This window comes from Cnephaeus nilssonii, assembly GCF_951640355.1.
Source record: "Cnephaeus nilssonii genome assembly, chromosome: 1".
NCBI lineage: Eukaryota > Metazoa > Chordata > Mammalia > Chiroptera > Vespertilionidae > Cnephaeus > Cnephaeus nilssonii.
The window spans coordinates 88839586-88865056 of record NC_137072.1 but is presented as its reverse complement, the minus strand read 5'-3'; the positions used below and the strand labels follow the sequence as shown (position 1 = coordinate 88865056).

The 25471-nt window shown below is 44.5% G+C and overlaps 1 protein-coding gene across 2 annotated transcripts in view; it reads right to left on the bottom strand.

The window, feature by feature from the left end:
* The window catches only part of CORIN (corin, serine peptidase), a gene marked incomplete at its 3' end in the record, with an annotated part of 129825 nt that overhangs the window by 1248 nt on the left and 103106 nt on the right, over window positions 1-25471 (bottom strand). For both annotated transcript variants that reach the window (XM_079769420.1, XM_079769421.1), the window contains 5 exons: window positions 15661-15777; window positions 12916-12965; window positions 12593-12767; window positions 5858-6129; window positions 3413-3546 (listed from right to left, as the gene is read on the bottom strand). In XM_079769420.1, coding sequence (XP_079625546.1) covers window positions 3413-3546; window positions 5858-6129; window positions 12593-12767; window positions 12916-12965; window positions 15661-15777 — 748 coding nt within the window. The remainder of the gene's footprint in view (window positions 1-3412; window positions 3547-5857; window positions 6130-12592; window positions 12768-12915; window positions 12966-15660; window positions 15778-25471) is intronic.

Sequence of the window (25471 nt, the reverse complement as noted above, 5' to 3'; positions counted from 1 at the left end):
AAACTCGGGCAGCCTAGCACCATGATTCCAACCCTATAACTAGGCTAACTTGCTCCTTAGAAATGTCAGTGAATAGGACTGCTGTTAAAGCAAAACTGAATTTTTGATTGTGCTTTGTGCTTTTGGGGAGGTGGTGATCTTGACATTCATAAATTCCCAATGCCATAAACCTAAGTAATAAGCGTAGACCTTGCAAGGGTTTGAATAAATTGTTCTGCCTAAAAAGCCCAATTGGAAAAATGTAAGCAAAATTTACTGGAAACATTAGACATACTCCACAATTTTTATTAGACATACTCCACAATTTTTTCATCTCCCCTTATGTAGGAGAAATGCTAAGATGCTGACTTATTTAAGTTGAGCTATTCATTATGCCAGAGAGTGATTAAAATGGGGCATGTTTACAGGTTTGCTCTACACTTCCAGATGAGAAATTTAACCCAATAATTATTTAGCATCTGCTCTTTGCAAGGTTCCGTGCTGAGGCCCACACAGAGGAAGGCGCTGTTTTAGTCACTGAGGGGCCAAAAGTCCGCTTTGCTAACCAGAATACCTTTACACAAAAGCCAAGTCTAAGGATGAAGGCACCCTCACAGGAATGAGCAATTACTTCCAGGTGGGGAAGAACAGAAAAAGTGCCTTCCTAACACGTGGGTTTGAGGTGGGTTAGCGAGGTAATGGAGATTTCTAAGGCAGAGAGCAATAGGCGCAGAAGCAGCCATTCGAGACGACAGGGAGCATACAGCTGAGGCACAGTTTGTCTGGTCTTTCTGGCCCTCTTTTCCTCTTAGTACTACTGGGCTTTGGGCCCAAGTTAATGTTTGGCTTCAGGATTGATTCCGACGATTTTTAGACCTTAACAGAGGGACCCACAGCTTCCAAAGGGCCCCGTGGAGAAATCGGAAAGATAATGAGAGGTTCTGGTGAAGAATCTTGCTCCAGACCTAGTCAAAGTAGCTTTGGTTTGTTTTGTGGTTTTTGTTTTTTTAAAATATATTTTATTGATTTTTTACAGAGAGGAAGAGAGAGGGATAGAGAGTTAGAAACATCGATGAGAGAGAAGCATCCATCAGCTGCCTCTTGCACACCCCCTACTGGGGATGTGCCCGCAACCAAGGTACATGCCCTTGACCGGAATCGAACCTGGGACCCTTGAGTCCGCAGGCCGACGCTCTATCCACTGAGCCAAACCGGTTTCGGCTGTGGTTTTATGTTCTACCTGGAGCTGTGTCAGAGAATCTCCGGTATGCATTTAAGATCCCCGCAGTGCCGAATTCCCACAGCTGAAGAAGTTGGCGTGACTAAGTTCACGTTAGACACCAGATATGAAATGCCTGTGCCTGTGGCTGTGCACAGCCTTCAGTTCTCTTTCAAGAATCACCTTCTTGCCCCTCCTTTGGAAAAATGTATTCACAGTCATCATTGCAATTAGGATAGTGTAGTGGCCCAACACCTGGGCCCTGGAGCCAGGCTGCCTGGGTTCATATCCTTACTCTATCACCTTTTGTGCTGGGTGATATTGGGTAAATTACTTAACCTCTCTGGTCCCTTCTTTTCTTGATCTGTAAACTAGGAAAAACAATGATACAATCACAATAGGTGATTGTGAGGATTAAGTGAGTTGTTATCAAGCATTTGGAAGAGATCCTGCAACACAATAAGCACCAAGTGATAAATGTTAATATTCATACAGTTACTCTTCATTGAGTGTATATGCCAGACATCCCACACAGATATGTGAGAGATAGGGGCTTTCACATACACCAAACACTGTGCAAATTAGACTCAGTCCCATTCCACTCACGAAAAGCCTGTCTAGAGAAGTTAGATATTTTCTCCAGGTCACATTATTCTTACCAGCAGAGATGAGGTCCAACCCAGATCTTTCAGGCTGCAAATGCTGTGTCCCAAGCCCTATACCATTCTGCCTCCCAAACACTACTTTTTAAATTTTTATTATTTATATATTTTTAAATATAAATAACTAGAGGCCCGTTGCACGAAGAGTTGTGCAAGAATAGGCCTTCCTTTCCCCTGGCTTCACTCCCGGCCGCCCGGGAGCCTGAAAGTCTTCGCTCCCGGCCTGAGCGCCACTCCTGTAGCTCCCTCCACCCCTGCCCTCCCCCTAATAGCAGGTGTTCTACCCTGCCCCACCGCTCCATGCCTGCATATACAAATTAACCTGCCATCTTTGTTTGGTTAATTTGCATACTCACTCCTGATTGGCTGGTGGTTGTTGCAGAGGTATGGTCATTTTGCATATTTCTCTTTTATTAGTTAGATATTTATGTATTGTTTAAGAGTCCCAGAAATCAAACCTGGGACTCTTGCTTGGAAGGCAGGCTTCCTCTACCACTGCCCACCTCAGCTGGCTGTGTGTGGCCAAGGGGCTGCAGGGACGGTGGCCTCCGTGAAACGCTAAGGGAGCCAGCTGTCTGCCTCCCTCTTTCCCCTGGCAACTGTCTAAGGAATCCCCACTGGGCCGTCCCCAGTCCCGGGTTTGCCCACTCTGAAACAGGACCAGCGGAAGTGTCATTTTATTAGGCTAGGTCAGCAGTAACATCATTGTTGAATCTCTTCTTTCAATTCTAAAATGGGGGGCGGGGCAACTGGACCTACTCGAAAGCAGTGAAATAGCAAAGGTGCTTCACAGCCTTGACGGAGAATAACTGCTGTCCCCGCTCTGTCATGAGCTTCTTTGAGCGCTTGCCCTTCTTTTCCTTCCGTGGGAGCCAGGCCAGTGTAATAGCCAATGAGTGTTTATCAAGTTGCAAAGAAGATGCTCCCCTGAACTGCTTCGTGAGCATGCTCTACGGACTGCTGTGACCATGAATCCCGAGTGTCTGAGGTCGCATGCAGTGACATTTGTAGACACGTTGGCAGTCAAGTGCAGGCCCAGACAATGCCGGTGCGCTCACTGCTGAGACAGAGGTGGCTCTGGCACACACCCGGGGCTGGGGTGTTGCCTGTGCTTTAATGCCTTCACCCCAATGGCAAAAAACGCCCTTGGTGTCCCCCTGCTTCCCAGGCAGCCTGGTTGGGGCCATGGTTACCACTCTCTCCTCTTAGAAACTAATTTGTCTTAGCCCCTAAAATGGTCCCTTTGGATGGACCAGAACAGCTGCCCCCCCCCCGCCCCCCGCCCCCCCCCCCCCATTGCTGATGCACGTGCTGTGCCCCAGGCGGTGGGGAGCGAGCAGAAGGCCACCTGAGTGAGAGCCGAGGGCCTGGAGGCCGTAAGGGGACTCGCAGGGTCCTGGATGGAGGGCATCACCGTGCGAATAAACAACTGCTGACAAGTCATTTTCCAAAAGTGTCCCCGAAGGGCCTCGCGTGAATAGCAATGAGTTTGTGCGTGCCCACCGGAGTTATGGCTGAACTGAACCACCTCACCAATCAGAAAACAACTTACCATGCACGAGTCCACTGTGCCGGACTCGTAGCCGGCACATATCATCCGGGTGGTGATGGTCTTCATGTCGAAGTAGGACTGACACTGCTCCAGAGAAATCACCCGGACTTCTCCCTCCTGCAGCTTGAAGGGCACTGGGTATTAAAAAAGAAAGGGAAGGAAAAGAAAGGAAGGAAGGAGGGAAGGAAAGGAGGGAGGGAGGGAGGGAGGGAGGGAGGGAGGGAGGGAGGGAGGAAATATACAAGAGGGTAAAATGGCTCAAAATGAGGCTAACTATATATGAGATGATTACATTTTTATTCCCCCAAAGCCATATCCTTTACTTAAAATGTCATTTCAAAAACAAGGCTTGTTCGCCATCAGAATTTTCCAATCGGAAGGTTGATGGCACCCTCTAGTCAAAGCCCTTTGTTGTATTGAGAAAAGCGAGGGGCAGAGTGGCTAAGTCACTCGGCTCACACTTTCCCCAATAAAACCAACAGCCACTGCAATGAAATGGAAAGTGATCACACACCCCCCCCCTCCCCGGCTCGGCCCCAGAGAGGAGGCTGCCAGCTCTGCCGCAGGACACACCGCGCCTCCAGCCGGCAGGGCCCGCCTCTCCTCGGCTTTGAGACTGTGTCTCACCGCCAGACCGTGCGCTATGGGGGCCATTATTTGAGAAAGAACCTTTCATCCTAGAGGACATGACAGAGAGATGTTGAAAGGGACACAGCCATCCCTTAGTGTCCGAGGGGACCGTGTGAATTCCATCTTGCTGGAAAGTTCTCAAAAAAGGACAATGGCTTCTCAAAGTATGAATCTGTGGTTGTTTCGCCATTCTACAAAATTGTACACCCTGCTCTCGTTTTAAAGGTGACGGCGATGCAGTGGAGATGCACAGGGTACCTTATTGGGAGGAGGAATCATGTTTGGAAAAAGCAGTGTGATGAGGACAGTGGGAGATTCAGGAGCTAAGAATGGTGGTAAGAACAATCGCTAACACGCATGGGATACTCAGAGCAGGCCAGGCACAGGCACTCGCCATTCTCGGGGCTTCTTGTCTGTCAGCTGCACAATAGTCCTATAAATTAGGCAGTTATGTTTCCCACTGTATAGTCCGGTCTTTCTCACTGAATCCACACCCTTGCTCCTCACGCTGCACTGTATTTGTGGCAGGTGCAATCTATTACAGGATTGCTGTGTTTGATGTGGATATTGTGGGAGCAATACAAGGAGAGGCCATAGAAAGTATATTCAGCTCTTATCTCTATCACAGTACTAATTGTAGCTTTTAGAAACCAAGATGCCAGGAACGGTGACATACATGTCTGACATTGCCTTTGACGTTCTTACACGTGAGCTTTCCAGACATCACTGACTTACTTCTGTCTATTGAATTTTTCTTTGTTGTCATCAATTGACCATAGAGAAAGGAAACACAATGCAGCTCAAAACTTATCTGACATAAAAAAAAAAAAAGGGCCTGGGTTGGCGGCTGCTAAGGTGGCTCACAGGACAGCAATCAGCCGGTGATATGGTGTGGCCTTGGAAAGAAAATGTCTCATGGGTTAAATTCATATTCTCAACTTTAAGGGGTCAAGCAAAACTGGGAGTCCATTTGGGGGCTGGGAGTAAGTAGGAAACATGTTTCAATTTCTGTTTTGTATGTTTAAATCATCTAGGGAGCCAAACTACTTTAATCAATTTAAGTAGGCAAATAGCAAACCAGTTTTCTTTGGAGAAGGACTTACTGGTTGTCTTACAAAGGTTGACAAGACTAAACCACAAGGCGGGACTGGAAATTGGGCCGAGCCCTAGACTGCAGGGCGGAACGCCTCACGGCTGGACAGGCGCAGGTGATTGGCCTGCAGAGCGTGCAAACCACCCGTGGAGGCGGGTCACAGGGATGACTGACAGGTCTCATCTGGCTTGGCAGCGCCCAAGCATTGGCACTGGCTCCCTGGAGAGAGACTCTGAGCTGGAGAAGCATTTTGAGGTTGCCTCTGAGCTGGGCAGGTTTGAGTGCCATTGCTAACACCTACCATTTGCGTGGGAGAGTGACGCACATGCCCAGTGTGTACCATTTGTGCCTATACTTTTTTAAAAATTCATTTCTTAATGTAAGTCTTTTTAAAAAATATTTTTAAAATTAATTTTTAGAGAGAGAGGAAGGGAGAGGGAGAGGGAGATAGAAACATCAATGATGAGAATGAATCATTGATCGGCTGCCTCCTGCACGCCCCCTACTGGGGATCAAGCCTCCATCCAGGCATGTGCCCTGACCAGAATCGAACCAGCAAACCTCCTGGTTCCTGGGTCGACACTCAACCGCTGATCCACGCTGGCTGGGCTGTGCCTGTACTTTTAGAAGTGAAGTGGGGGATGATTGCCAAAGGCTCAGAAGTAACTCGGGGTCTTCCCCGGACAAGCGGAAAGGCAAAGCGCTGCGCAGACCCGGCTTACTTTTGCTGCCCATGTGGCCCCAGCCTGTGATGTAGCAGTACGTGTCGGGCTCCAAGGCCTGCTGGGCGCTGGGCAGGCAGACGGGCCGCACGTAGCTGGTCTCCTGCACCTCGGCGCTGAGCTCCACGATGCTGATGTCGTAGTCCACCACCGCGCGGCTGTAGCGCGGGTGCAGGATGATGGTCCTCACCCCGCGCACCTGCACGAAGGCCGATGGGTGGTCGAGATTGTTGATGCCAAACACCACCTTCCACACGGCGGCGTTCTCTCTCCTGCAACAGTAATTCAGGAGCAATTGGCCTCTTAACCACTCCAGAGAGTCTCGAAGCTCAGCTTCAGGCACCGTGTCGCTGGGCACAATAACCGGTCACTGTGGTCTGCAATTCGCCACAATCTAGTTTAGACATGAAAATGGCACATTCGTGCTTCATGCATCTAGCCAATGTCAGAGATTTCCTCTATCTTTTCTGGAGAGCACAAACTTTTCCTTTTTTACCCTTTTTGATTTTGCTTTAGTGTCTCAAATATTTCTCCTTTTTAAGGAAAGGAATGAATATTTATAATGAACACCTGTAATAGAAATCACCCTATTTTGTCTTACTACAGAAATAGCATAGTTAAGTGGCAATGTGGAGGTAGTTTAAAGGTTACCAAATTTGTTCTAGGAAATATCACGCAACAGCGTCATTGCTGTTCTATAAATATTACAAATGTTTTACTTTTAATGGTGGGCTCTGCCTGTGATATGTCTAAAGCATTCCCTGTGACACACGCAGTGAAATGACGTTAGGGTGACCACAAGGAAGTGCGTGAAGGGGCTGGATGTGCATCACTAAGTCAGACCACAAGGCTGTCCATCCATTCGGAGGGCCATCGCCTCTCAGTTCTGCTCATTACTGTCATGTTGAAATGCCCCGTGCGACCTGACCTTCCGATTGTTCAAGGGAGACCAAAGTTCCGGATGTCAGAATGATCTTTTCCAGATCACTCAGGTCATACCTACCCCACCAAAGCAAGAGACCACAGAGCCCTGCTCAGGTGCAGAGGCAGGGCACATGGACAGGGAGTTGCAAGGCCCGAAGAAACAAAGGAGTCGCTATGAAGGTTGGAAAGAGAAGAGCTCCCAGTTTCAGCAAGCCCCAGGAGCTATGGATCGGCCCGTATTTTAGGCCAACTGCTTGCTATGGCCCAGACCCAGACATTTCCCCTGGGAAGGGAAGGAAGACAGAGAACACCTCCCCAGGGGGCAGGACCGTGGGGAGAGCGGAGTCAGGTCAGTTACCAAGGGCTTTTGACAACCACGCTGGCTCCCTCTCCAGGGATGCTCAACAACAGCACCCCGGGGGAAGGATGGATATAAAATGGAAAATTCCCGTTTTACTGGACATTATTACTGAAAGGACTGGATCAACCCCTCACGTCAATAAAATGAAAACAACACACACACACACACACACACACACACAATTGTAAATGACTGGCGTAGTTCATAAGCACCTAGAAGATAAAAAATAGTAACCCTGAGGAGTTAGATCAAATCTCTCACTTCCTTTTCCCAACTATATTAAAGGACTGAGATCGGGACAGGTCTGCCCGGCGTGGATGGCAGAAAGATCTAGGAACAAAGAAGTTGGAGGTCCTGGTGAGAGGGCTGAAGTGACGAGCCCAGGGCACTTCGTCAGCTGGAGAGAGGAAGGAGATGAGGAGGCTGAGATAACGGGGGAAGAAATCCAGACAAGCAACAAAAGTCTTGTTAGAGAAATCAAGACAAGGGTGACCTGGCAGGTTAGCGATGATGGTCTATGGTCACACTAGAGGCCCAGTGCATGAGATTCGTGCACGGGGGGGGGGGGAGGGTGCGGGGGGGTGGGGTGGGTACCTCAGCCCAGCCTGTGCCCTCTCGCAGTCCAGGACCTCTTGGGGGATATCCGCCTGCTGGTTTAGGCCCACTCCCAGTGGGGAGCTAAGCAGACAGACATCCCCGAGGGGTCCTTAGCACTGCCGCAGAGGTGGGAGAGGCTCCCGCCACGGCCGGTGCGCTCACTAGCCGTGAGCCATCTCAGGGCTTCTGGCTGAGCGATGCTCCACCTGTGGGAGCGCACTGACCACCAGGGGGCAGCTTCTGCGTTGAGCATCTGCCCCTGGTGGTCAGTGCAGGTCATAGCGACCAGTCGTTCTGCCGTTTGGTCGATTTGTATATAAGCTTTTTATTATATAGGAGCATAGTAGGATGATAGTTATTCATGTGGGTTTCCTGGAGAGAAATCAGATGCTTCTGACAATTACTAGTTGTACGCCAGCCTAGGAAGGTCATCCTTCCATCTCCCAGAGGCGGAAGAAGGCAGGAAAATTGCTGTTCCGTTACCCCCGAAAGGCAAAGTCTTTCTCCCTTACAACTGTCGAAGTTGAATTCTTATTAGGGCATATGGAACTTGATCTGATCAGCTTAGCATCTCATGTTTTTAATTTTCATTGGGGATTTTTAAAGACCTCTCCATGGAAGGGCAAAACAAATTTGTGGCTTTTCCCCCACCAATATAATTAACACAGACAGGCTTGAGGAGACCTACAGATGGGTCACACTGGGATTGGCAAAGCATGGGATCGGGATATGAAGTAAATCCCATTAACTGCAGCAATTGATGGCTCCAGCCGAGAGTAAGGCTTATAATTAGAAGTTCTCGAAAGCTTGCAGGGCCACTGGAGAGACTGTGAAATAGAATCAGAGTTATTAGCACGCATTCAAACGAAGGCTTGTTTGAAGTTGGGCCATTTCTAGTTTCTTATGGACAAGCCAGGCCCCTCTTGACAGTTCTGTTAAGTTTAGTGTTCCATAAAATTTCACCAAGGCCTTTGATATCTTACCCATTTCCTTAATTATAAACACATATTTCTTCTCTGTTGCAAGGCTTCTTCTTCACGGCACAGATCTGCCCGTGAAAGAGGAGACTTGGACGCCACATACAGAAACAACAGAAGTTGGATCTGAACATGGATGAACTAGCACGTAAACAATGTGTTTCCCTTAAAGACCTGTTGGATTCATCCAGGTAATCATCTTTTGATGAATGTACTCTAGCCGGTCTAATCTTCTACTTATCACGGAGTTATAAATCAGACCTGGAAAAGACATCCGGAAACATCTGGCCTCTTCCGAAACAATAACGTTGCCGTGTATTTCCTGACAGACTACACAGACTCCTCAATCATTTAGGGTCTTTGACGCTAAATGTTCTCCAGCGGAGGTACTGGTTTGATGTTTTATATTTCATTTCCCCAAAAAGAGTGATCAAATAACTGGATACACACATTTGCATTTCATAATCACTTATCACATTACATCCTAATTATGTAAGTGTCTGCATCCTCATTAGGTTAGCAATCCAAGGAAGGAGATGTGCATTCATCTTTGTAACCCCCACCTGGAACTAAGTACACGTGCTAGGACTCTGTTCTGTAGAAAGGAGAGCACCAGTGGGCGAGTGGCTTTGTATAAGAAGGCGTATTGCAGTATTGTTGAAGTGGTAGCAAATTGGAACTAACCTGAATGTCCATCAGCTGTGGAATAATAGTAATAAAAAAAAGTCATGGTAAATCTATATGATAGGATATCATTTTGAACAACGGGCCTTGAAAGGACTGACTCCATCCTGTCCCTCGCCCTCCATCTGAACCATAGGCACTCCATCTTGTTCCCATAACTTCCATTTTGTAAGAACTGCCAACTAAAATTTTCCACTAAACCCAGATGGTCCTTTGTCCTGTTAATTCCAGGAAGTAACTAAACCAGATAGCCTAGAACCGTGGTCGGCAAACTGCGGCTCGCGAGCCACATGCGGCTCTTTGGCCCCTTGAGTGTGGCTCTTCCACAAAATACCATGGCCTGGGCGAGTCTATTTTGAAGAAGTGGCGTTAGAAGAAGTTTAAAAAATTTGGCTCTCAAAAGAAATTTCAATCGTTGTACTGTTGATATTTGGCTCTGTTGACTAATGAGTTTGCCGAACACTGGCCTAGAAGTAACTCCGCTATTTCTAGCTTCTGTAAGCACGCTTGCTCGAATAATGGGGAAAAGAAGACATTTGGGGGAGGGGCTAGCCATCTGAATCTGTGTCGGTAACCCTAATGTACATTCTTCTCAGCCTATAGTCCAGTCACTGCCCCCCTTAATTATCTGGTCCTGCAAGCCGCTCTGCCGGTGTGGGGGTCTGGTCCCATGCCAGGTGTCTCTGGTTATCTGAGCTGTGCTCAAGGCTGCAAGCTTTCTGCAGTATATCTGCTAAGCACACTGCCCCCTTCCCAGCACTTGGGGTTCTTTTGCCTTTATAAGCTAACCCCTAAGTTCATTCAGGGCCGCGAGGTTTTGGAGAGACATTAGTCCTCTCGAGGCCTCGGGCATTGGCAATAAAGACTCCAAATTCGGCCCCCTGACTGTGGCGTCTTCTGTTTGACGTGCTGAATTCCAAGATAACAATTTAGCTTTGGCAAAGAATGAGTCAGTTGACCTGCAGGGATGCCGGCGATATATTGCTACATGAGAAAGTCACCTTACAAACACAAGCATAGAGTGGGATTCCAAATTGTAAAAGGAAACAATGACGCCTTGGGGAAAATGTAAATGTTTATAGCTGTGCCGGAACATTCACCAGGCTGTAACGGGGGTACTGTGAGGAGGATGAGGAAGTAAAGGTGAGTGTGAGAGGAGAGATAGTGCTAGCAAAATGCCAAGATACTCATGCCATAGTGCTAAGGGAGAAGGTAGAATGCATGACTTCAGTAATACTTTGTTTTAAAGTTGACCTTTATCAATGTCTCACTTATTAATGAGGCATGATTCTCAGGGCTTTCCAGAGGCTCGCCTAATGGCTGCCCCGCCCCGTGACTGCTATTTCCTTCATTTCACAGAGGAGGGAACTGGCCCGGAGAAGCTCATGAACTGATCCATGGTCACACAGCAAGTGGCGAATTTGAGAAAAAACAGTAATAGGCCAAAAAAATGAAATTGCATTTTTTTTAGAAATTAACCTGGTCAAATGAAAACAATCAATTAGGTGATAGGACTATGACTTATTTTGTTTTAAAATTTTGCCATTGCTTAATATGACTTTTAAATAAAGTAAAATGATTAAAAGTAAAATTGGTGTTATGATGGTTATTTAAAAGAATGTCCTCCCCCTGACCAGTGTGGTGGCCCAGTTGTTTGGCGCATCATCCGGTCCACTAAAAGGTGGCAGGTTCAAGTCCTGGTCAGGGCACATACTCAGGTTTCAGGTTCGACCACTGGTCAGGCAGTATAGGAGGCAAGTACAGGAGGCAACCAATCAATGTCTCTCTCTCTCTCTCTCTCTCTCTCTCTCTCTCTCATCTCCCTCCCTGCCCTGCCCGCCCTCCCTTTCTCTCTTAAAAAAAAAAAATGTCCTCAAATCCTTTGACACTCCTCCCTTGGGGAAGAGAGTTTTGTGTTTCTTCCTTTGGATCTGGGTGGGGCTCGGTGGGCTCTGACCAGCCCCACAGCAGAAGCGCTGTTGTATGTCTTGGAGGCTGGGTCACAAAAGGCATCGCATCCTCCTGGCTCCCTCCTTGGGAAGCTCACTGTGCCGGATGCCAGGGATGCCAGTCACCATGCTGAGTCCCACATGGGGAGGAGCTAAGGCCCAGCCCACCGGCATCGCTGCCTGGAGAGCACAGCCCCTCACTCAGAACCGTCCAGCTGGTGCTGACATAGCTGCGAGCAGAGCCAAAGGGCACCAGCTATGTCCTTCCTGGTGTCTGACCCCGGATCTTCTGGGAGCATAAAACATGTTTGGGGAGTTTTTGTTGTTATTGCTCAGGTTGGTTTTCTTGCTCCTGACCTAGCAGACAGGTGGAGCACATGAGGACCTTCCGCAGTGATGTCTGTCAGTTGGGGGTAGGTATCCCCTTGGTCTTACTTTTCTGCTCCTTCAGGCACATTGTCCTGGTTAATTTATGTGCCAATGTGGCTGGGCCATGGTGCCAAACTATTTGGTCAAACATTCTGGATTTTTCGGTGAAGGTGTACTTGGGTGAGATTAACATTGAAATCAGTGGGCTTTGAGTAAAGCAGAATACTGCCCATAATGTAGGTGGGCCTCATCCAATAAAGGGGAGACCTAATAAACAAGGCAGACCTCCCCTGAGCAAGAAGGAATCCACTTAGCCAACGGCCATTGGACGTGAACTGCAATGCCACCCCATCTTCCGGCCAACCCCGTTAGATTTTGGACTCACCAATCCTCCACAATCATGTGAGCCAGCTTCTGAAAGTAAACCTCTCCCTCTCATTGGTCTCTCTCTCTCTGAAGATCCCTGACTAATACACATATTGTACCTTTAATTCTGCTTCCCAAATTCCTCACCAGTTCCTCCAGCACCCTCCCCTCACTGTAGCATCCCCTTGAGTAACCCCCTCCCCCCACATTTAACTCCAGATGTATTCAAAAGGGCTAGAAAAGACACTAATGCTGGCTGGAGAGTCAATCCGCTAAACTTCCTATTCCTTCCTCTGTAGGGCATAAATCATAAGCAAGAGCTATCCATCGCCAATAAATGAGCAGCACGTACATAGGCTGACAGCACCGAGGGTAGAAAAACCCAAGCAGATAAAGACCGGGCAAGAAGATCAACGGTGGCTTTTGCACTGAAGTGGCTTCACTAAGAACGCCCAGGTGACAAGATGACCAGATGCAGGCAAAGCAAAGGAGGAAAGGTGCAGCTCACCCCTCAAAGCAGTGGGCGACTGTCAGGACCCACTTCTTGGCAATGAGGACGCAGCCACAGATGTGCCCACTGGGCTCACTCTGCAGGGAGCACTGCCAGGGCCACCTTCCAGGGCGACTCGTCCGGCCCCCGAGGATCCTCTTGTTCATTCGGGCAGCAGGGCGGCGCCCACAGTCTACCAGGGAGCAGGAGAGGCAGAGTTGTGTGTGACTCACCCCCAAACCCAGCCAGATGCTGTCACGTGCAAGGGATCATTTTTCCCCCCCGAGCCAACCCAGCTAAATGAAGTTTATACCCCACTGGGACACCACTCACTCTCTCACCTTGTTTAGCGCACAGAAGAGAAATCTTACTTCTGCTGTGGCAAGACTGCCTGGATTTGGAAACATAAAAGGGTATGATATTAAGTCACAGTCATTGTTCACTTCAAACACTACCCGTGAAAAGCAAGCCATAGGTTCAACCCTTACCTGAGGTCAATTCTCAAGGCGGGGCTGTTGTCAGAATCACCTCGGGGATGAGGGTGTACAAAGGATGTGTACTTTTCCTAGTTTATTTAATATCATCATAATAAAATTTCACATTTGTCAGAAGGGTAGCTATTATTCACAAAGTTTCCCACATCATCTTGGCTGATGAAACCCCCCAAAATATGAACTCAAATCATGATTTTCAAAGTAAGGAGAAGAAAGGATTGGGCTGCTGCTTAGAATCCATAGTGAGGGGCACCATGTCAGATTTTTATGCTCATGGAGAGGCATGAATGTCAAAAAAATTTGAGAACTAGTTTGAAAGAAATAAAATATTACTTTAAAAAGTTAGAGGAGGGATTAAAAAAACTGAATATTTAAATTGTCAAATAATCTTGCCAAGACTATTAGATTATGGATCTATGACTGGCTGACAGGAAAAAGGGGGTTAACTTTATTCCAGGTAGCTCTAGATGGCAGGGTCAGGACTAATAGAATTTATAGGAAGTGTGGGCTCAGGAAAGGAAGAACTTTCTAAAAATTGGAGTTAACCTTTGAAAGCAAGAACAGGGGCCATGTTTAAGCACCTATCAATGTGGCTGCATCAGAAATTTCAGTGTAGGATACATCAAGTTTTAATCACAAAGCTCCTTCCAACCATGAAGCATTTATTTACAGTGTAAGTTAAAAAGACAAAAAAATTTTGGGGGACTGTCAGATATATCGTGATGTGCTTAGAATCCTAGACCTCTCAGAAAAAAAGTATATATATATATATCCCTACATATGTCATTTCTACATTTCTTTCTGAAGATTTACTGTATTTTCATTTCTTGCTAAATTTGCATGGGGATCTGTGTAATTATTTGTATACAACAAATTACATAATCCATAAAAAGCACATTTGCTTTTTGACTCCCTGAAGTTGTATAGTTGTATCTTCTCCCTTCTCCCTCCTCTCTCTCTCTCTCTCTCTCTCTCTCTCTCTCTCTCTCTCTCTCGTTATCCTTAATTTCTTTGTAGCACTTCCAAATATCTGAAATTCACTTTGTTCACTAGCTTATAGCCCATCTGCCCTCCTATATAATGTATGTTCCTTGAGACCAGGGTCCTTGTCCCCCTAATTCTCTTCTTTATCCCCTCAAAGCTTAGCACTGAACTTGGCATGGAAGAGATGCTCAATAATTAGTTGTTATTTGTTAGATCCAAAACCATAGCTTATACGAATAGGAAAAGACACCAAAGACTATCCATCTCAATAATTTATACTTTAGGAAACTGTGGTTATATAAGATCCCAAATCTAATTAGTAAGCCAGGACTCAAGCCAGTTCTACCAACTCCCAATTCAGAATGAGATATTTTATTTATTGATTTGACCTGAGAGGGCTTCTCCAGCATTCCCAGCTTGGGGAAACACATCACGCTGTTGAAAGATTCAGGTCATTGTTCTGGAGGAAGTACTTCAGTTGACAAATATTCAGAAATGTGGCTGCAGAGTTTGGTCTATAGGGAAAATGTCAAGACATTCTAAAGAAAAACGGCCCACCTTTGGTTTTCTTCTTTGGAATTCTTAAGCGGTGTCTTCCCTAGGACTTATTCAAAGCTGTGGGGTCAGATAAACCTGGTTTGAATTGAGAGGCTATCCCTTCCCATCTGTGGGCCATGAGTTTTTAGTAAGTTATTTATATATTCTATAGCTATGTCCCTATCTATATATATAAAAGCCTAAGCAGCCGTTTGACCATTTGACTGGTAGCTATGATGCGTACTGACCACCAGGGGGCAGACACTAAACACACAGGCACGGAAACATGGAACAGACTGATGAATCTCAGAGGGAAGGGGGAAAGGGGGAGGGTGGGAAGAGATTAACCAAAGATCTTATATGCATAGTAGAGGCCTGGTACATGGATTCTTGCACTGGTGGGGTCCCTAGGCCTAGCCTGTGGGGATTGGGCCAAAATCAGAAGTTTTACATCCCCTGAGGGGTCCCTGATTGCAAGAGGGTGCAGGCCAGGCCGAGGGACTTCTAGTAATGTACCAGTAATAAGCATTAACTTCCTCCACTTATCTTTCTCCTATAGACTAGACAAGGGAGGTGGCTCTATTTAAGATGCCGTTATTCTTAGCGGCAATTTTCCACAGATGTACTTTTGAGGCTACTTGATTCTAATTCCATCCCATGTCCATTTTTTCTCAGACCCTCCAAGTTTTATTAGTTTTCATTGCTTCAATTCCCTCTGTTAACTAGTTACCAATGTAGCATTGGTAGGAAGTGCAAACATGAGAATACATTTTGAGTAGGAAGTGAAAAAAACTCCAACATTAGAATGCAAGTTCCTCCTCCTTCACCACAATAGTTTCTGTAATCATCATTGAAGGAGAACATCACTAGCCAAGAGAGAGAAAAAAAGTCTATGTCTAGAAAGAAAAAATAAAGCCAAGCGTTGCTGAAGTTAAAGGCCAGCAGCCATTCTGTGGAAACTCACTATTGATGTGAAAAATGTGCATCATCTCCGGTTAGAAACAGAAGGGCCCGGACAATAGACTCTCACTCTGTAATGCACTCTACTCCGCTCGTGGGAAGGTGTCTTACCCTTTCACCAGCAGTTCATGCAAAGTGGTCCCGTTGAGGCTCTCCCAGTCGGCGTCTAACGTCAGCCACTGCTGGTCTTGCTCCTGCTCCTGTATGAACTCGGTCACAGACGGTTCTCTGATAGAGGGGTAAAGACCAGTCAAACAGTCCAACCACAGTGATCTTTGGCCAGACAGTATCATTACTTGGCACTTACTCACTTTCCAAAAAAAGCCTTAAATTATAAATCAATATTTCAAGAGGGGGATTTGTATTTGAAATTTGGCGTGAAATGTGATCAGCAAGAGGGGAAGTTACTATAAGTTTAGTAAAGCAAAAAAAAAAAAAAAAAATTCCAAATGATTACAGCTGTTTTAGTCATTCCGTCTGCTGACATGTATTTGAACTTGGTGAGGTGTTAGAATTCTAACGTATATGATGTAAAAATTCCAATTTCTAACATATAAGAGCAACTTTAAACAGGGGTCAAAAGTAAAATAAAATTTATCTGGCTGGGTGCTTTTTTTCTTCTCTTTTCTTGCCCAATGTTATCCTGCAATGTAGCAATACCTTTAAATAAAAATAAGTAATAACTAAAGAGAATAAATGGCCATTTAGTGTCTACTTAGATGGTATAAGATGGCAGAATTATTTTAACATACTGCAAAATCCTATGCACTAAAAATTGGGAAGGACCCTGAACGCAGAGAGAAGAGTTAGACAACATTATTTTGTCCCCGACCCACATTCTCACTCAACTTCCGCCAACATTGTCCTGTGCATATCTCATTCAATCATTCAAATAAATATGGTTACACTGTATCCAAGATTTAAACGCTTAGGTTTCAAAAGTATTTAGGTTTTAGTGTAAAATAGCCCATTCTTCATAAATCAGTTGGTTTATTTAGGCAAGCCATATTTGAAGAGAACCTTTGGGGATTTTATCACCTGATACAAAAAAGGGTAGAAGAGGTAGAGGAGTTAGTTTCAGACAGAAGGAGGGGGGTAATTCCTCTGAATCTGGAAGGCAGTAGGGGAAAAGGAAGCAGGAACCTTGTTGGCCTTGGAGAGGGAGAGAGAATTCATCAAGAGAACTGAAATCAGACAGCCTCCACTTATCAAGTAGCAGGGGTGCGTGATGAGGAGGAAAAGGATATGTTTATGGAATCGTTCCCGGGTAGGATTTTTTGGAGAAACACATCAGAGATAACTTAGAAGAATAACAAGCAGCGTCAAGGGTTCAGAGGAACCTGGAAATCTTGAAGTTGTGGTAGTATCAAGTCTGCATAGGTAGTGACTTTCATTTTTGATAATGGAATGCTTTTATTGCACAAAAATAGGGGGGGGGGGAGTGGTGGGGCACAGGAAAGGGAAAAAAGTTAGATTCAGTGGCAGTGAAAGAAAAATGATAATTTCATCCAATTATTAATTATTTTAAAATTGCTATAAGGGGTGGGAGGATGGGCGGGAAGTGATTAACCAAAGAACTTGCATGTATCTATGCATAACCCACAGACAAAGGCAATAATGCAGTGAAGACCGGGGAGTGTGTGTGTGTGGGGGGGGGGAGCATGGTGCAGGGGAACAAGGGGGGGGGGGTGAGAGGAGATATCTGTAATACTTTAAAGATAAAATTTTTTAAAAAGAAAAAGAATAAAAACCTCACCAAATCCCATTACTTTTAAAAAGGAAAAATAACAACCCTCTAAAGAGAACATTTGATGATAGAATAAAAGCCAAAGATTAAAAATAAAACAGTCCTTAATAATGAATGGATTCTAGTCATTTGATTTGAAAGCAAATGGCATAAGCCCTGACCACACTTTAAAAAAGAGTTGCACAAGATTTAAATTTATGTAGAAACTTGGGAGAACTGTTAGATTATTGAAGACTTCACAAAACCTACTGCACAATGAGGATTTTTCTTTTCCTCGACCAAACTGAGAGCCTGGCTTCCCATCAATCCCAGAATGCTGATAGGATGGTAAGTGTGAACGTCAGCGGCCACACATAACCCTCCTGGTGTTTCTCCTGGTCCCTGCTTCCTGAGAACTCCTTTCTGCAATAGAACAACCACGGCCGCCGACATCCAGGCATTTTGCTGGCAAAAAGCCGAAGGAAGATCAGCTCAGCCTTGTCTAGTCAAGTCACTGTGTAGGCAGGTTTTCATAGGCCGCCAGGGACTTACACGAGAAGCACAGTCCAGCACAGGACTTACACTGGAGCTGGAGAGGAAACTCATCACAAAGGGCGCTTCCGTCTTTCAACTCGGAAGGTCCCTCCAGCTAAGCAAGGGCTCCCTCCACTGAGCACTGCATATGGGATGTTTTCACATTTCACTCCTCAGCCTCCAGCACGAAAGGCAATTTAGCCTGAATCTCTTAGTTACATCAAGTGGAAAATCGAAGAAATTCATCATTAAGAAGAGGGGAGAATCATTATAAAAATTAGTTTTCCATGAAATCCTAAACACTAGCCCACTTCTCCTGCACAAAAATAAATCTCTCTGCATAAAAATGCCATCCTATTGCCCATTAAAGATGTATCGGTGTGTCCAGATGGTTCATTTCTTCCATCAGACAGAATCTGAGCATCTGTGGGATTTTAATGTTTCTTGTGTGTTTTTTAAAAATCATAAAAGTAATACTTATACATGGAAAAAATACACAATGAAAATACATCTTCCCACCCCAGATGTATAGAAACAACCACTGGAAATGGTGTTTGAGTATCCTGGCCAAGCTTTTTCTATAATTCATGTATAGATACTCCTGTGTTTCTAGTCTATACACATTGTTCTGTGTGCTGTTGATGTCGTTTTCATTTAATGATTCACCTTGGAAGTCTTTCCATAAAATAACATTTGTTAACTATTGTCTCTATGCCAAGTATTAAAAGACTAACTCGTTTATCGTATTTAATCCTCTCAACGACTTTGTGAAGTTTGCTGTATTGTTAGTCCCCATTTTGGAGATGGAAAAATTGAGGCAAAGAGAGAATAAGTAACTTGCCCCAAGGCCACACAGCAAAGAAATGGTGGAGCTGGTATTTGAATGCCTGAGTTCTGACGTCAGGTTACCACTCCTAATACTTTGAGCACTATGTGGCCCGCCTTCATTAACAGCACAGGCCATGTTCTTTTTATCACTGCATAGTGTTCCCTTACTAGTATATGGCTGTGCATACATTACTTAGCCAATCCATGACTGATGTACATGTAGGTTGTCTCCAATTTTTGGCTATACTAACAAAAAAGCAGCGTAAACACCCTTAGCCATTCAACTTTGCCTACATGCACTGGTGATTTTAGAACATTCCTAAAAGTAAAGTTATTGAATCAAAATTTAAATTTTCAACTAATAATATGAATTTTCTCTTCAAAGAGTAATGCTAATTTACATACTCATCAAGAATATGTCTGTCTGTACTTTTTATTTTTACTACAAGTATAAAATATAAATCATGCTATTAAAAGATATCTGAAGCCCTAGCTGGTTTGGTTCAGTGGATAGAGTGTCCGCCTGGGGACTGAAGGATCCCAGGTTCAATTCCAATCAAGGGCACATGCCCCAGTTGCAGGCTCAATCCTCGGTAGAGAGCATGCAGGAGGCAGCCGATCAATGATTCTCTCTCATCATTGATGTTTCTATCCCTCTCTCCCTCTCCCTTCCTCTCTGAAATCAACAAAAAATATATATTTTTAAAAAGATATCTGGAACTTAAATGCTGCTCAAATGTTGTTTGGCATTTCATAATTCATTTGACTTAACATCTTTTTTCTATATTAAGTCAAGAGACAAATTAAAGAAATCCTGTTGGGTAGAGAGCAAAAAAACATTTTACCAGTGATTAAGCATAAAAGTCACTGTATCCTAAGAGCAGGGAATGCTGGGCCGGGAATGCAATCAGACCCAAGTGCTTCTACAGTCGCCATGAACTCATATACAGAGAAGGAAATTTAAGCCATGATCTAATGTTGAGGGGTGGGGAACATCCGGTCCTCGGGCTGTATAAGGCCCAACAAATCCTTTGGTCTGACCCTGCCAAAGCATTAAGAGCTAATTAATTAAATGTTTGACCAAATATAGCAGGCTAATTTTTAAGTTGAAATTTTTGTATGGCCCATGAATAATGTTATAAATATCCAAATGGCTCCTGGCATTTGGCCCCTGAATTCCCTCATTTGACAGCCTGAGAAAACTAGGACACACATCAAGACCCATCCCGAACATTTGTGGGGCCTAGAGCAAGAGTATAAGTGGAGGCCCACGTACCCTATGCCCTCATATTTAGATGTTAGAAGTCAAGTTAACAAGCTATTAAAGAAAATTCTATCTTTCCATCTTGACAATCAGATTTCTTTAGGTTTAAATATAGAAGTGTTGGACTCCTTGGAACAGTCGTTTTCAAACCTTGGCATTCATTCATCAGAATTACCTGGAGAACCTGTTAAAATGGAGGCTGTTGCCCCTTCCCCACATTTCCTGATTCAGCAAGTCTGAGATGGGCCCAAAAGGTTGCCTTTCTAGTAGGACTCCAGGTGCTGTGGCTGGTGGTGGTCAGGACCATAATTGGAAAACATTGCTGAACAAGAACCAGGCTCTAGATGGGCATAACTCCTTGGCTGACAGACTTCTTGCCCCCTGGGGTAAAGCTTGGCTGGAGGCGGAAAGCCAGCATGGTCCCTCTAAATTGGGATTTTGCACCCTTGGCACTGCTGACATTTTATACTAGACTAGAGGCCCGATACACGAAATTTGTGCAAGGGCCTTGGCCCTGGCCCCTGCCCACCACCGCTGTGGCCGGGGGCCCTCTGCTGCGTGCTCCCCCTCTCTCTCCCCCTCCCCCCGCCCCCGCCCCCTCCCAGCAGCTTTGTCCAGAAGGAAGGACGTCCAGAAGGACATCCAGTCTAATTAGCATATTATGCTTTTATTATTGTAGATAATTATTTGCTATGTGGGGCTGTCCTGTGCACTGTAGGTAGGATGGTTAGCATTATCCCTGGCTTCTGCCCCCTAGATGCCAGGAGGACCCCATCACTCCTGGATTGACAATCAAAAATATCTACAGACTTCTCCAAATGTTCTCTTAGGGCAGGGCCACCCCTGGTTGAGAACCGCTGCTCCAAATCATGGGGTCCAGGGAAGGGCCTCTCTGTTCTGGATCTGAAGGTGGTACTGCACAGAGAAGCAAAAACAATTTCACTCAAATTTGCTTCTTGAATTATGTGCTCATAAGACACTTATTATAAATGTATAATCCCATGCACACACTAAAATGAGAAAATAGAACTTATCCAGAATTCTGAAACATCCTGACACTACAAAAGGAATTATATATTTCAAGGCTTAGGTGATTAGAGTAGATCTGATTCGACCTCTAGACAATTGGCCTATACTTGTTCCACTCCCATCAAGTCGCTTTGTATTAGCAACAAGGCATCATATGCTTGTGTCATAATTATGCTGGGAGTGCTTACTTGAAAAAAGAAAGTCAGCACACATCCCCAAAAAACAAGGGTTCTTTACTTTTGACAGCAGGAGAGAAATTACAAACGTGTGAAAAGTAATTTCTGATACCAAGAAGTGTTTTGAAGGAGACAAAAGAAGCAAATAGAGAGTGACTTGGCATGGGTGAAAGCTGCTTCAACAAGGTAGCTGATATATGAGCTGAGATAAGAATGCTTAGATAGAGGTCATTGTGAAGGTCTAGAGATCAACATTACAAGCAAAAAGAACAGTAAAGGAAAGCCCCTGAGATGGGAAGGAGTTTGCAGTGTTGGAACATCAGTAACGTTAACAAAAAGTTGCTACCACCAAGGCAATCAACCAGAGCCCCCAAGCTGAGGTGCAGTGAAGGAAGAGACTTTATTCAAGTGAAAGGGCTCAAGTGAAGACACAAGCAAAGCAGCTGAAGTGTAGCAGCCCAAGCATTACAGCCCCAGTGTTGCAACTCAATTGCTCCAGCTCCAGTGAAACAGCTCCATGTCACAGCTCAAGCCAGGAGGAAAAGAAGCAGAAAGTGAGCTCCCACAAGAAAAGAGGAGGCTGGCTTATATAGAGAGAAGTTCCTTTCCCTGGCCCCTGATTGGTCCATTTTCATGTAAATGAGGACTCCAGTTAACAATTTGATTGGTCCAAAATCATTGTCTTGATTGGTTGGAATTAGAGCCATTCTGATTGATCAGTAAAGATGCAAATGAGGATATAATTGTGCAGCTCCAATAAGACAAAAAGTCTCAATTCTATTGGTCAAAATATGATTCCAGGAACTCCTTTATAAGGGTCCGCTTAGACAGCAGGAACACACTGCAGAAAGCTTGGCTGCCCAGTCTGTGCCCTTTGACTGAAATACTGTAAGCATGAGAGGCCACATAAACAATGGCTGCTAGACTCTGATTATAAATTTGGGCCTTATCAACCACAAGGAGTCCTTCTTTAGCAGGTACATTCTTTCTCAGTGTCAAAGTAATAAGGTCAATGTGTCATAAAGTTTAGTGGACTAGTGGGAAGTGCTAGGATATTGGGTAAGAGAGAGAGGCAGGGTACAGATTATGCAGTCTTGCATGCCAGAGTAAGAAATTGGATTTTGAATTCAAACTGTATGAATAATAAGGCCAGCAGGCTTGTCATATAGATATAATTGCCGACTATCAGTCCTACCTGGGAGGTAGAAGAAAGCCAAATTGCAGTAGGTTGCAAAGACAACATGAAGAACATAGTGGATCAGAAGTTAAGTCATCACCAGGAGTCTCCTGGTAGAGTTCCAAAATGAAGGAATTCTATATGACTTCTGTTAGAATTCCACCACATAAGGAATTCTAACAAAAGTCATATAGACCTCTTTGGTCAATTCCTGATGGATCACTCAAGTTATAAATCATGTTCCTATTTTCCCAGGATCCATTCATATCTATGTCTAACAACAATGCTATATTCGTTACGACTGAGGAATCTGATGCACCCATAGACTTTATGGAGATTAATTCTTCCTATTCTAAAATATTCTTGCTTACAATTACCCTGATATTTTTGGCTAAAAGCTGGGTCTTGACAGTACTTATTTCTGGAGAACCCATGGAAACCATCTTTAATTTTATAAATCAGGATGTGAATCCATTTTTTAATGATGAACTATTTTTTTTACCACAAAATGAAATGTAAGTTTTTAAAAATCTAATTAATTCAGGACCTCTAATAGTTCCAGGTCAGTTAATAATGGTGAATTTGTCTACAGCACTGAGAAGTTTCTATTTAATTTCATAAATTACTCATTAATTCAACTGACAGTTTGAGATTTCGTTTGCTAACAAATATTCAAATTCTTGCCAGAACTTGCTGTTAGTGATCTTATGGAAATGCTCTCAGGACAACTGGTAGATTTACCTTGCTTTGTTTATTAAAACCTCATATCCAGTGGTCTCATGGAAGAACTTTAAAATCATTTTCTCTTTCTTCAGGATGTAACACTTTTTCAAGAAAAGTCTTATTCTTTCTCACCCCAGAATAGCACATTCCAAAAAACACTACACCCACACATTGGACTCTATGATTTTCTTCTCACTCAGGCAGTCATTTAGCCAGCGGCTTCTTGCTAATGGGTAGGAAATGAATACTCTGTGCCAGAGCTACACATCTGCCAGAAAACTACAAAGCTTCTGTGTGGAAAAAAAAATAACACTTGGTGAGTTTGCTTTAGCTGAGTTCTACTTATGAGATGCCAGGCATCTACTTATTACTCTAAGTGACATTTCAAAAAGTAAAAAAACACTTGGATTGTGGTTCTGCAGGATAAATTTCCCCTACCCCCACCTCCCCACTGCTCTCCATTTAAAAATCATACAATGGTAAGGTCACAAGACAGCATGAGGACTTACCACAAAACTCCCAATAAAGCAATATTGAAAGGAACTTATGTTTGAACAGCTGATTGGCCTCATTAATGAAGTATGTTTATTGAATAACTAGAGGCCCAGTGCATGAAATTTGTGCAATGGGGAGGGTGTCCCTTAGCCCAGCTTGCACCCTCTCTAATATGGGACCCCTTGGGGGATGTCCAACTACAGGTTTAGGCCCGATCCCTGTGGAATCGGGCCTAAACCTGCAGTGGGACATCCCTCTCACAATCTGGGACCGCTGGCTCCTAACCGCTCACCTACCTGCCTGATTGCCCCCTAACTGCTCCCTTGCTGGCCTTATTGCCCCCTAACTGCTCCTCTGCGGGCCTGATTGCCCCCAAATACCCTCCCCTGCTGGCCTGATCACCCTCAAGGCTTTTATTAGTATAGATTGGGTGCTGTAGAGGACCTACTCTTAGTACCCAAGAGGTCCTTTGCCTATGCTCAGACTTGCATCCTTGTTCACAGATGACCATCAACCTGGAAAAGCATCAGAGAGCTCTCTGGAATCTTAAGGCACTAATCACATTCAGGAGGCTCCATCCTCTTGACCTTATCACCTTCCAAAGCCCCACATCTAAATATCATCCTGTTTGGAATCAGAAATCAACATATGATTTATGGGGAGGTGGGACATTCGTACTGGGGGTTTATAGGAATTCAGCCACAGAATAGTGAGTGCTTCCATGGAAATAGGAAATCAAAGATTTCCTACTTCCCCCACCAGCCTCTAACTACATTTCTTTGCTTCCCTTTTGCAGCAAAATCCCTAAAAAATGTTCTATAGTTACTTTTTATTTCTCTCTTCCCATTATCTCTTAGGCTTTAGCCCCCTCACTCCACTGAAACTGTTCATGCCCATGACATACACAGAGCTGAAACCAGCAGTTGGCTTTCAATCCTCAGTTTACTTGACTTCTCAGCAACATTTGATACAACTGACCATTGCCTTCTCCTTGATAGTTTCTCCACTTGGTTCCCAGGATATCCATGCTCTAACACCTCTGGTTGTTCTTTCTCAACTCCTTTGGCTTGCTGCTTCTCTTTTCTCATCCTCTTAATGTTAGGCCTCAGCCCTACATCAGATTCTCTATTCTATACTCACTCTCTTGGTTATGTCACCCAGTCCCATAAATCTATATATCATCTGTCTTCCAGGGACTCCCAGATATATATCTCCAGCCAAGACCTCTTTAATAAACTCCAGACTTGAGCCTTATAAACTTCTCCATTTGAATGTCTACTAGACATCCCAAACTTAACATGTCCAAAACAGAACTGATCTTTCTCCCCAAACTTGCTCCATCCACAATCTTCCCCATCCAGTTTATTTTTATCCCATCTTTCCAGTTGCTCCAGCCAAAAACCTTTAAGTCATTCTCAACTCTTTTCTTTGTTAACTACTTTCAACCCCCAACCAACATCTATCTGTCAGGAAGTCCTATTGACTCTACTTTTCAAATATATTCAGAACCGAACCATTTATCACCATGTGCTCTGCTGATATACTGATCTGAATCACCAAAAGCCCTTGCTTAGATTACTTCAATGGCCTCCTAACTAATCTTCCTGTTCCTTTCCTTGCCCTGCCAGCCTATGCTCAATACAGCAACCAGAGTGATCCCTTTTAGTCAGATGCAAAGCCATAGAGAAATTGGAACCCTCATGCATTGTTGGTGGGAGTAGAAAATGGTACAGCTATTTGTAAAACAGTTTGGTAGTTATTTTAAGAAATTAAACATCAAGTTGCCATCTGACTCAGCAATTCTAGTCCTAAGTATATACCCATGGGAATTGAAAACATAGGTTCACATATAAATGGGTATTTGAACATTCATAGCAGCATTATTGATAAGAGCCAAAAAGTGGAAACAACCCAAATGTTCACCAATTGATAATCAAAATGGGGATATATACAAACAATGGAATGTTTTT